General features: G+C 41.8%; 1 protein-coding gene across 1 annotated transcript in view; it reads right to left on the bottom strand.

Annotated features, from left to right (window-relative positions):
* Dnhd1 (dynein heavy chain domain 1) overlaps window positions 1–12,085 on the bottom strand; it is a 64,809-nt gene extending 52,724 nt beyond the window's left edge. The window contains exons 1-7 of the mRNA XM_029538025.1: window positions 12,040–12,085; window positions 11,714–11,909; window positions 10,666–11,470; window positions 6,946–7,107; window positions 5,461–5,664; window positions 5,267–5,377; window positions 2,513–2,669 (exon numbers count right to left, since the gene is read on the bottom strand). Of these exons, the coding sequence (XP_029393885.1) occupies window positions 2,513–2,669; window positions 5,267–5,377; window positions 5,461–5,664; window positions 6,946–7,107; window positions 10,666–11,470; window positions 11,714–11,777 (1,503 nt within the window). The 5' untranslated portion in view covers window positions 11,778–11,909; window positions 12,040–12,085. The remainder of the gene's footprint in view (window positions 1–2,512; window positions 2,670–5,266; window positions 5,378–5,460; window positions 5,665–6,945; window positions 7,108–10,665; window positions 11,471–11,713; window positions 11,910–12,039) is intronic.
* Between the last annotated feature and the right edge of the window lie 252 nt (window positions 12,086–12,337).

The raw sequence follows: 12,337 nt of genomic DNA, 5'->3' as shown, positions 1-12,337 counted from the left end.
AAGAAGAAGAAGAAGAAGAAGAAGAAGAAGAAGAAGAAGAAGAAGAAGAAGAAGAAGAAGAAGAAGAAGGAAAAGAAAAGAAAAGAAAAGAAAAGAAAAGAAAAAAAGAAAAGAAAAGAAAAGAAAAGAAGAAAAAGTGTAATAGATAAGCAGATTATTTTGTAGAAAAGAACCATCTAATTTCAAACTTAATGTGGAAATTCAAAGAAGCAAACCAGCCAGGGCTATCTTAAGAGTAGAAAAGGGGTAGGATTTGCAATACCAGATATAAAGCCTCATCAGAAAGCTGAAATAATGAAGTCAGTGCGCTCCTGGAAAAGACATGGATAGGTTAATGAGTGCTACAGATTTTAGAGGCAGACACTTAGAGTGTGAAAAATACTGGGGAGATGGATGTAAAGCGCCTGCCTCACAAACATGGGGACCTAAGTTCACATCCCAGCATCCAAGTTAAGGAGTTACACAACTGATGAGACACAACTATGTCTTAAAAACAGATAAGGTGAAGTGTGACTGAAGACCATGCCTGACATCAACCTCTGACCTATACACACATATGCATCTAAGCATGCAAACGCACACCTGTACACATATACCAAAAGGAAGGTCAATAGTATTAAATGGAGGAAGAAGAATCTTAATGGAGAATAAAACTAATTTTGACTCCTTCCTCACCCCATATACAAAAACTTCAAACAGATTATAAACCTAAATCTTAAGATGAAGTAATAAAAGTACTATAGAAAAACATGAGAATATCCCTAAAGTAAGTGGAGATATTTTAAATCAGGACCCAAAAGACTTGATAGCACTGAAAAAAACATAAAGAAAGTAAAACCTGGGGCTGGAGAGAAGGCTCAGCAGTTAAGAGGTGGCTGCTCTTCCAGAGGACCCAGGTTCAATTCTCAGTACCTACATGATAGCTCAAAATCAATTGTAACTCCAGTTCCAGGGAATCCTATGTCCACTCTGGCCTCTCTTGGCACCAGCACAAATGTCACGCCCAGGCACATATGTAAGGAAAATACCCATACACATAAAAATAAAAAACATATATAAATATAAATAATAAACTAAAAGATAAAAATAAAATTAAAAATTTCCATTTGTGGAGGGGGAATGAGGGTAGGATCAGTGTCAGCAGGGGACTAGGAGGGGGGGTCTGATATTGTGATGTAAAGTGAGTAAAATAAATTAATTAATGGGAGAAAAGAAAGTCTAAACTAAAAGAGAAAAACAAACTTTCTGTTTACCAAAAGACACAATTAAAATGCTTAAAAAGTAAATTGCAAACTTCTGTTGTCTTATAATTGATATAGAATTTACATTTACAATGTAAAATAACATTGTGAGAGGGGAAAAACATTACAACACACACCAGTGAACACAGCACTCTGACTCCAGACATGTAGAGGTGTTTTGTTTTGTTTTTTGTTTTGTTTTCATGTACACCAAACACTTCTTTGGCAAACTAAAAGTATATATCTCATAGCTTAACTATCTGAAAACAGCCTTGGGTCCCTCTGTTTAAAGGCACAGACCACAGGGCTATCTTCCACTTCAGAAGGCAGTCACAGTGGGTGGTCTTAGTTCATTTGTTCTGCTTTAATAGATTACTTGGAATTAGGTAATTTATAGAGAACAGAAATTTATTTTCTCACAGTTGTGGAGCCTGAGAACAGGCTTCCTTCCACATCCTCCAGATGAGAGGAAAACTATGTTAAGGGGAAAAGTGGAAAGGCTAAGAAGGCGAGGGAGGCAGAGGCAGAACCTTCCAGGCCCTATTACCTTCCAAGTGTTCCATCTCCTAATACTGCCAATAAGGTACCTCGTTTAAATACCAAACAAAAACATAATCATAGATCAGAGACAAGAAGCAAGAACCAGACAAGACAGACCAGACTATTAGACAAGGATGTAGACCTCAGATACAAAGTAGTCAATTAGGGAAGATTCGGTCATTTATGCATCTACTAGATTGCCATAGGCTCAAAGATAATCCCAGAAGCATGAAAGGTTAGGATTCCAGTTCTTAATGCTCTAATTTCTTCATGTTAGCACAAACACTGGACAAAACAGACACTTTTTTTTTTTTTTTTTTTTTTGGTTTTTTTGAGACAGGGTTTCTCTGTGTAGCCCTGGCTGTCCTGGAACTCACTTTGTAGACCAGGCTGCCTCTGCCTCCCTGCCTCAGAAATCCACCTGCCTCTGCCTCCCAAGTGCTGGGATTAAAGGCGTGCGCCACCACGCCCGGCTATCAAAACAGACACTCTTAACACACTTTCTCAATCCTGGTCTTAGGCCAGGAACAACCTTTAGGGAAAGTTTAGTCCCAGTTTGTGCTCACTTGTTATTGATCCATTTATGGCAGAATAGAAACTATTGTTGCTAAGGAGAAAATTTTGTCTAATCCAACAGCAGGGGTCCCAGAAGTAACTTAACCAAGAGAAAAATGAAATTCTGGAGAGCCTGGGGTTGAAGAAAAGGCTCACCATAACAGGGAGCCTCTTACCAGTTGAAGAATGGATGTACAGAGATTCAGAAAGTGACAGAGCACTCGAAGGGCCTTGTGGTTCTCTTTGGCTATTGCCTTCTGCAGGTCCACCAGCTCATAGCATCTATCTGGCTCCTTGGGTAGCCAGGACACAGAACGAAACTCTTGAAGAAGCCTAGAGTCAAGAAATAAGCTAGTAAGAGCAGATGTCCCAGCCATCCCTCTTTCAACACCTTTGAACTCTTCCCAACCGAATTCAACACAGACTGAGCAGATGTTTACAAAGACTGTAATATTCTCAGAAACCAATGGCAGCTTCTTAAGACTAGAAAGTTGCCAGATGGGGAATTATTTGGAAAAGTCTTGCAGAATGCACATATACTTATACCTAGTGACTTTTCTTTCAAGAGATGCTCAGATATGAAAATACAAGAGACTTCTTCCTGGGAATAAGGAAAAACAAAGGTCCTAAACAGTCAAGGTCAACAGACACGTTCTGTATTTGACTGTTCCCAAGGAAGCTGTTCCTGTTCTCTCCCCTCCCTATTACTCAGCTCTTGAGATTCCTTGAAAAATATGAACATCCCCCAATAAATAGACAGGATGTTTAAGATGAGGTTGTATATATGGTATCTATTCCAGAACCCCTAAAAGGCATTATATATGATATGTTACTTCTATAATCTCATTTAGTTCTCATTATTAGCACTGTGTGGCTTAAATCCTTACAGGAGTTTGCAATCCATTAACCTGAGGCTCAAAAAGTAAATTCTCTTTCTAGTTTTCAGGCTCTAGATTCAGACATATCAATCCATCCAAGATTTACACTATTAACAGGCATGCTGACAATCCTAAATGTTAGGAGCTTGAGGTAAGAAGTTCAAAGCTACCCTTTGTCTGGTGTCTTAGTTAGGGCTTTACTGCTGTGAACAGACATCATGACCAGTACAAATCTTATAAAGGATAACATTTAATTGGGGATGGCATACAGGTTCAGAGATTCAGTCTATTATCATCATGGCAGGAGCACGGCAGCATCCAGGCAGGCACGGCTCAGGCAGAGCTGAGAGTTCTACATCTTCATCTGAAGGCTACTAGAAGAATACTGACTTTCAGGCAGCTAGGATGAGGTCTTAAAGCTCACACCCATAGTGACATGCCTACTCCAACAGGGCAACACCTTCTAATCGTGTCACACCCTGGGCTGAGCATATATAAACCATCACACTTGGGAAGCAAATTACAGGCCAGCCTGGGGTATACGAGACACTGTCTCAAAAACAAAGTAAAACAACCAGAAAAACAAAACAGAAAACAAAAACAAAAAAACAAGAATCGAATCATTTTGATGACTAGGCAAGTTCAGAGAACTGTAACAGCCTAAAGAGGGCGCAAACTGGTGACCAATGTACCAAATTCAGACTGAAAAGTTTACAGTGTATATTGCTATGAGTTGAAACACATTTTTTTAATTAAAATTTGACCCAAAATAATATTCAAATTTTAAAAAGTTAAAATTTTTTAGAAGTGGCAAGATGGTTCAGTAGGTAAAAGCATTTGCCACTAAGCCTGATGACCTCCCAGGTCCCACACAGTGGAAGGAAAGAACCAACTCTCCCAAGTTGTTCTCTGACTCACACACACACACACACAACTAAAATACTAGTATTTAATTTTTGAAAGTTTAAATATTACCATGAAATGTAGATTTCCAGAAAATTCTTAAAACTAAGGTAAGCTGATCATATTAGACCTATATTTTATAATGTTATTTAGACCTATATTTTATAATGTCATTTAGACCTATATTCTATAATGTCATTTAGTTGGAACTGAGAAGTGACTGTCTTTTAAAGATGCATTCTTCAGGCTGAAGTGCCACAATCTCTAGTGTCTTGCATCTAATCACTGTATTCTACTAGTCTCTCCGTTTAGGTTCCCTGGGCATGTGAGCTTGCAACTCCTATCACAGAATATACCTGAAACATCATGAAGGAAAGGCAGAGAAGTGATAAAATAATAACCAACTTTCAAAAGAGTGTGGGTATGTTTGAGAGAGAAATGAAGAGAGATTAAAGAATTTTTAGGGGTGGGGATTTAGTTCAGTGGTAGAGTGTTTGCCTAGCAAGTTCAAGGCCCAGGTTTGGTCCTCAGCTCCAGAAAAAAAAAAAAAAAAAAAAAAGAGTTTTTAGATTCAAATACAGTTTGACCCACAGGCTTGGTAATTAATTGTGTTGTATTTAGGACAACTTGGTATAAAAGAACATATAATTACATGGAGATACATACAGAATACTTGTTATATAAACATGTAACATATGATCATATTTTATATATGTAATAGGGCTAATTAGAAAAATACGATGTTCTTAGAGATTATTTGTGAATTAGGGAGTTTTTCTTTGTGGTTTTTTTTATATCTTAGAATTTTATGAATGGGCATGGTATGCCTTTTGTCCAGATAGTTTTTTTTGTGGTTATTGACGCAACATTTTGAAGATAGGAGATGTGGTTCAGTGGTGGAGCACTTGCCTAGTATGTTGAAGGCATTAGATTCAATCCTTAGCACTACAACACACACATATGTACATCAAAAACGAAAAACCAAACCAAACAACCAAAAACATGATAGGATCTGTTTTGCAGCGTAGGCCAAACTCAAACTCTTGATCTTACTGCCTCAGCCTCGGAGAAGTGGGACTACAAGCATGCACCACCATACCCAGTATTTAACATTTAAAAGTCCATGGCTGTTGCGTTGTAATACCTCACCTGCTAATATGGAGCATCCCAGCTCCAAAATGAGGAATAGCCAAGAGCAGATGAGTCTTCAAGAAAGTCTGGATCCGATGCAGCCCATGCAACCTCACACTTTTCTTCCAACTACAAGTTAGAAGTGAGTGAGGATGTGTTTTCATATTTCCTTCATCCATTGCTCCATCCAAGACCACCCTGCCATCACCTACCAGGTCAGCGCCTTTCGTAAGAGGCAATTCTTAAAGAACGGGATGCGCTGGAGCTCACGCCAGAGAGCATAGTCGCGGTGCCAAGTGCCCAGTGTCATTGCCTCGCTGCCCTCCACAGGATGTATATGCAGGATCCCAAAGGGAGAGAAGATGTAGTGTTCAGGATTCACCTTGTCTGGTGGTACCACCACCAGCTTGTAAGGGCTGTTTATAATTAAAAGACAACAACAGGGCTGGAGAGATGGCTCAGTGGTTAAGAGCACTGACTGCTCTTCTAGAGGTCCTGAGTTCAAATCCCAGCAACCACATGGTGGCTCACAACCATCGTAATGAGATCTGATGCCCTCTTCTAGTGTGTCTGAAGACAGCTACAGTGCACTTACATTAAAATAAATACATCTTTAAAAAAGAGACAACAACAAAATCCAAGTCTGATCAGTGAGAACCAAAGAACTTGTGCACATACCTGAGGAAACCAGAGGAGGACAGGGGAAGAGAAAAAGGAGTTAAGAGAGGCAGAAGAAAGTAGAAATGGGGAGAAACAGCAGAACTGTATTCTAACTAGAATGATTGAATGGACATCAATTTAAGCAAAAGATAGATGAAAAGAAAGAGAAAGGTGACATCTAGCTTGTTAGCCTGATCCAAGGCCTTATCTTCAGATACAGAACATCTCACAAAAATTAAGACATCATCACATGTAAGCTACAATATTACTTTATGAAAAGTAGAATTAAAATTCCTTCCATTGTGATACTTTGATTTTTAAGACACATGGACATTTTGGAGATGTTGAACTTTGTGTGGGGTGGGGATGGGAGTGTTTTAATCGTAGCTATCATAGTCTGTGAGGGAGGTAGTGAGGGAAGGATAGAAAGAGGAATTAGGGCAGGGTGGGGGTATCGCTCAGTGGTAGAGCACTCACCTGGCATTTGTGAGTCCCCAAGTTCCATCCAAGAAAAAAAGATTTGGGTCCAATGGGAGAAAGTGAATGAATGTAACTGATATGGAATCCAGAGGCTTGTTTTTATAGTCTTAGCAGCAAACAAACAAAAAAACAAAAACAAAATACAAAGAGGTGGAAGTCCAGGAAAAGAACATTTTAGTTTAGTTTGAAATCAGGATGCTTTTGGAAGACCAAGTTTCCCTAACATTGAGATTTCAACATGACAGTCTTACACTGGAGTTGAGTAAGGTCAGCATTAAATGTGCTTCTGAGGCTATAAATAAATGCTTTCCTCTGTCTACAAAAGAATAAGGAGCAAAGTAAGAAAGGCACAATTCAGGCAAGAGCTTGTAAAAACAGAGAGGAACTGGAGAGTAAAGAGGAGGCTGAGAAGGGAAGACAGCTGAAAACCATGAGGCAGGAGAGGTGTAAGGACAGCAAGCAGAAGAGGGGGATAGGTTTGGAGACAAAAAAGCTAGAAGGTAGCATGGCCAGGTATTGGAGGGGGCTGTGGAAATGCCCTGGATCTAGGCCCTTACTTAAAGTGCCGATCAGAAACCACATTGAGATAAAGGAAGTGGATCTTCTTCTGGGACCAGTCTCTCTCCAGAAGGGATTTCACCTGACTTCTCAAGACGGGAGTCCTAGAGCTTTTCTTCTTGAGGGCCTTCTCCTCAGGAGCTTCAGAGGCAAGCTGAGGTCTGCATGACAAGACAAATCAGGGAGAAAAGGTAGAGCAAAGAGATCAGTGCCTAGAGGAGAGCTTCACCATCACTAACCATGGAAAGCAGGCACTAGATCAAGCACCTGAGGGGACACAATACTATCAGAGCCTAGATAGTGTAATCTATACTCAAAGATGTCACATACACAGTCCATCATGCAAGTTCATCAGCTGTAGTCAACTATAGCCTAGGTATGAGAAACTCTTCTTTCTGATAAATAATTCTACTAGACTGGTTGTGATTACTGCAGTCAATGTTATATAACATTGTATAAAGTAATAAGAAGGCATTATTGTACCAGCTTATAGGTTTTGATATTTGACCAAGTTCTATTAACTGCTATATCCATGATCATAAGAGAACATTAAGTTCAAGGCTAGCATAACCAACTTAGTAAAAACACTATCTCAAAATAAAAAGTACAAATCGGGGCTGGTGAGATGGCTCAGCTGGTAAGAGTACCTGACTCCTCTTCCAAAGGTGCAGAGTTCAAATCCCAGCAACCACATGATGGCTCACAATCATCCTTAATGAGATCTGACTCCCTTTTCTGGAGTGTCTGAAGACAGCTACAGTGTACTTACATATAATAAATAAATAAATCTTTTTTTAAAAAGTACAAATAGGACTAAAAATTTGGCTCAGTAGTATAGCAGTTGCTTAGCATGCATGGGGGCTCAGGATTGATCCCTAGCATGAAAGAAAAGAAAAATGTATTTTCTTAGTAGTGAGGTCACATCATCACAAAACTATAACTATTGGTTCCTGAATGATCCCGAGTGTCCAGTCTCAATTCTGGGCTCACTCTGTTTGCTATCATAGTACAAACAACTATTGTTCGCAACTCCCTAAGCTGCTATCCCTAACTGCATGCTCAGCCCTGCCTATCCCCAGTCTCATCCTTCCTCCTTTGCCTGAGCAAACTGAGCCACTCAGCTCTAGCTCTGAACTAACTTCTTGGTTTCAGTTGCCTTCTCCCACACTGTCTTCCCAGTCTGGAGGACACTGTGCCTCCAGTGGCAAGGCCACTTTCTCATGTGTATGCTATATTCCTTAGTGTGTTCCATATAGTTTACTCTTACTATAACCTGCTGATTAGTCTACAAATACAAATGAGTTGTAGGATTATTTGATTACACTGAACCTCAAGAGTGTGCCATTTACTGAAAAAAAAAAAAAAAAAAAAAAAAAAAAAAAAAAAAAAAAAACGGTTTCTAGTTGTGGTGTGGCTCAGCCCTTTGATCACACCATGAACCCCAAGATTGTGTAGAAAAACCTCTTTCTAGTTGTGGAGTGGCTTAACCTTTTGCACATACCTTTAATCACTCTGGCTGGAATAGAGATACGTCCTTAGTATACACCTTTAATCCCAAACAAGGAAGGTAAAGTACCCATGTCTTAAAGTGATGTTTAATTGAGCAGCAGACAAAGTGACAAATCAGAGAAAGATTTTACAGAATAAGATATGCCCAACTCTCATGAGAAGAGAGAGGAAAGGGAAGTTGCTTAAGAGACTAGTGCAGAGGAAGAGGAAGGAGGCGGTTTTATCAGGACAGTGGAACAGAGGCAGGTTGCAGAAAAATAACAAGCTAGACACAGGTGAAGACAGAATGACCCAGAGAATGAGAAGCTGGAAGATTAGAACATATTGCCAAAGCTAGTTTTAGGCCAAGCAGAGCAATTTAGGAGAAGCCCAGAGAGGCAAGATTGAATCAGTTAGCTTGGAGAAGAGTTGGAGCTAGTACAGTTGAATTGAACCAGCCAGTCAGAGCTCAGAAAGAACTAGAAAGGGTGAGCTTATTCAGCACCAAGTCTCAGAGGCTGAAAACATTTTAGGCCTAGATAAGATTGTATAGAGGCTTAGAAGCTCCCAGGAGTAGGTGTAATTATCAGACAGAGTCAGTGAGCCTTCCAGACAACAATTACAACAGGAAAATAAAAGATACTTTAACACAGAGTACCTACATCTCAGGTTCTGTGTCTTAAAGGCTGAAAATATCCCTCTTCTTTAACAAGAGTCTCATCTAGATGCCATAATTACTTCAAACTCTGGTCCTAGTGTCTTTCTCTCTTTCAAGCAGGTATTGATGAAGAGTGAAATAGTGTTTCCACTGTCTTCCATTCATTTCCAAATGCACACTACAATCTAGCTTCCTTAACACAAAACTCAAAACGGCAGCATGTAGTACAACTAACTGCTGTCCCACTGACACACTTTCACCTTCTAACCTTCTTTTTTAATCTAATCTCTATCCAAATTTTCTACTCCTACTTTTCCAGCCCCTTTCCTTCCCAATCCCATCCCACCAAGAGTACACAGGCAATAGCCAACAGCCTTTTGTTTTATACTACTTACTATAATTTGTTAATTATACCTTACTTGTCCTAATATCTCCCTTACAAAACTGTAAGACTGATTTCAAAGGAAAGAACTAAATTTATTTGGCTCATTTTTTACATTCCCAGCATCTGGATACATCCAAGTAGCAATTAAGTTATTAAATGAACCAATACCTAGGAAGACAGTCCTGAAGAAGAGTAAACTGTATTACCTAGACCTCAGAGGATGACTGCCAAGTTCATACAAGCATGAGAACTTGATTCCTTCCTGATAGATCAGCCCAGATCCATTTCTGTTAAGGTCTCCCAAGAGTTAGTTAGACTTGGGCCCATGCTAGGGGCAGGAGGAAAGCTTGGCTGAGAAGATTGCCAAATTGTTGACATTTGACAACTTTCTTCATAGTTCCAGGAACATGCCCACTTGTCCACCATTAGGGATCTGAGAGTTCACAAAAAAAAGTCACAAATTGAGCCCACCATAAATATAAGAGCAAAAATGGAGCAAGTAAGTCATGCTTGATTACAGGCAAAGTTAGCTTTTTTTCTGCCTAGAGAGTGAATATATCATAGACAAGCTACATAAAAAGGGAAAAACAGACCAGAGCTAGGAAGAAGTTCCTATACTAAAAGAACTCCTAGAAGGGATCTTCAGGGCATTCTGAAATCCAGATTGGGGGACTGGAATGAATAGATCATTACTCAAGGGGCCACCCTTACTGTCAGATCAGGAAGTTGACATAGAGGCAGTGCTTTGCCTTAGACCTTGAATAGTTCACATAGACCTGTGGAGGAAGACCACTCAGGCAAGCACTCCCTAGAATAACCAAAGACCCCATATAGAGTTCCTAGGACCAGCACAATATATGCCTCAAAGTATGTTTTGGCAAATATAAATGACCAAGAATATAAACCCCAAAGAAGCTTCTGGCACCGTCTGAGAAGACTGGAAACTACAAGGTCAAGTTTTGGCTTCCCAATGGCTGCTATTTGTTTCAGTATTTCCCTATAGATTAGCATTGAGACATTAGCTTTGTTTTTGCAAGTGGAAAAAAGTGCAGCCTAGCCCAGCTCCCTTTAGAGGTGGGCTAATCCTGAAGAGCCATAGGAGCAGGCTCAAGAAGCCAGTGGCCCTGCAGGCACCTAAACTAATTCATTTTATCTTTTCTACTTAAAGCCCCAAACCATGCCACTCACTTTCTCCCATCAGGTTCCCCTTCTGCATGCTCAATATCACTGCTTTCATACTGTACGGGGATGTCTGTAGCCAGTGCCAAGGGCAAGAGACTAAGGCTGTCCAGCCACGGGGTCTCTTCTAGGGCCACCTCAGCACCAACAATGCCCAGACAGTGCTGTAGCTCAGGCAGTGTCAATGGTCGGAGCCACGTGGCCAATTCCTTTTTTTGCTGCTGGTCCCACTGGGCCTTCACAAAAGGGCATGCTGAGCATGGAGGCCCTCGATGAAACCTCTTCATCCAAGGACCACAGTCAACATGGGAAGAACTATGTAACAAAGAACTGTCTGGGGGAAAGGCCTTGTCTATGGCATCTAGCAGGTCCAGCTTGAGCCAGGCTTGGACCTTGGGTGCCCAGGAGTACAGCTGCTCCAGGAAGGGCAGCAACTCGAGTTGACCAGCTAGCATCTCACGGTATGGAGGCAACAGGCCCAGTACTGCATGTAGATAGCGCCAAGCTTCACAACTGCCATCCTGCATCACAGCTGAGAACAGAGACTGGAGTTCAGACAGCAGCAGCTTCAGCAGTGTACGCTGCTCTGATTCAACCACTGCCTTGAGATTCTCCTGTTTCATTTGACAGTCCCAAGAGTGTTCTTGTCCGCTGCAGCTACATCCAGGGAGCCCAGACTGAAGGGTGTAAAACCATGGGGTTTTCTTCTCTTCCAGAATAAAGCGGAGGCAGGTATTCAACTGCTGTCGAACAGATCTTGCCCACAGCTCGGGGTCCAAATGCCAATTCCAGGCTTTTGGCTTCTGGGTCTGACCTGTGTGACCCAGGAGGGGGGGTGAGGGAGTGAGAGGGGTGGGGAAGGGGGTTCGAGGATAAGTTCAGGCTCTGGATTGTGCCAGTAGGGTTTAGGACAGCAAGGTGGATATAGAGTTGCAGAGCATAGGAAGACCAGTAGAGGGCCCTTACTGAGCCCCTCACTGTCAAGGACTAGCTCAAGTCCAAGAGGGAGCCCTCCCTGCCCAGGAGCTCCTTCCCACCCTCCAAGGCTTAGTCTCACCTGACCCACAGGATGTAGAAGGCATGGGAAGGGAAGGGGGACTGGTCTGTGAATGAGGTTTCATTGTGGAGCACTCCCTGTCGTCGTGAATGAACTTAGACCCAGTTCCAGTCACTTTAACACAGAGACGCTTGCAAAATCTTTGGAAAAACTGTGTTCACATCAGGAAAACTTCAGAGTGGAGGCTGGCAACCACCTTGAAAAGGAAACACAGAGGGCTCGTCACTCAAAGGCAGCAAAACTCCCGTCCCCTGAAGCCTTCACCATAGACTGAGACTGGCCAGAGTGCAAAGCCAGTTACTGGGTAGGGAAGCAGTTTAGGACACCTAGAGGAAAGACAGGGCAGAAGACAGCTCCGGGTGCGCCCGTGGGAGGGGCCTCCCTAGGCACTGGAAGACGTGAGCCACTGAGGGCAAGGGTGGCAGATCCCAGAGCCAGAGCGGAGGACTCAGCTGCACCACCTGCTCCCAGCTGTTAGAACCGTTACAGAATCCTGGAGGCCCGAGCCTCAAACGGGAGCCAGAAGGAGAGTTCAACGGGCATGTGGGAGGAGCCTGGGGGCGGGACCCAGGCCACACTAGCAGGCTGCTTTTTAACCTGACACCCCAAAGGCCCAGAGAATCT

Source organism: Mus pahari, chromosome 1 (assembly GCF_900095145.1).
Source record: "Mus pahari chromosome 1, PAHARI_EIJ_v1.1, whole genome shotgun sequence".
In the NCBI taxonomy this organism is placed as follows: Eukaryota; Metazoa; Chordata; class Mammalia; order Rodentia; family Muridae; genus Mus; species Mus pahari.
This window is presented reverse-complemented; position numbering and strand designations above follow the sequence as displayed.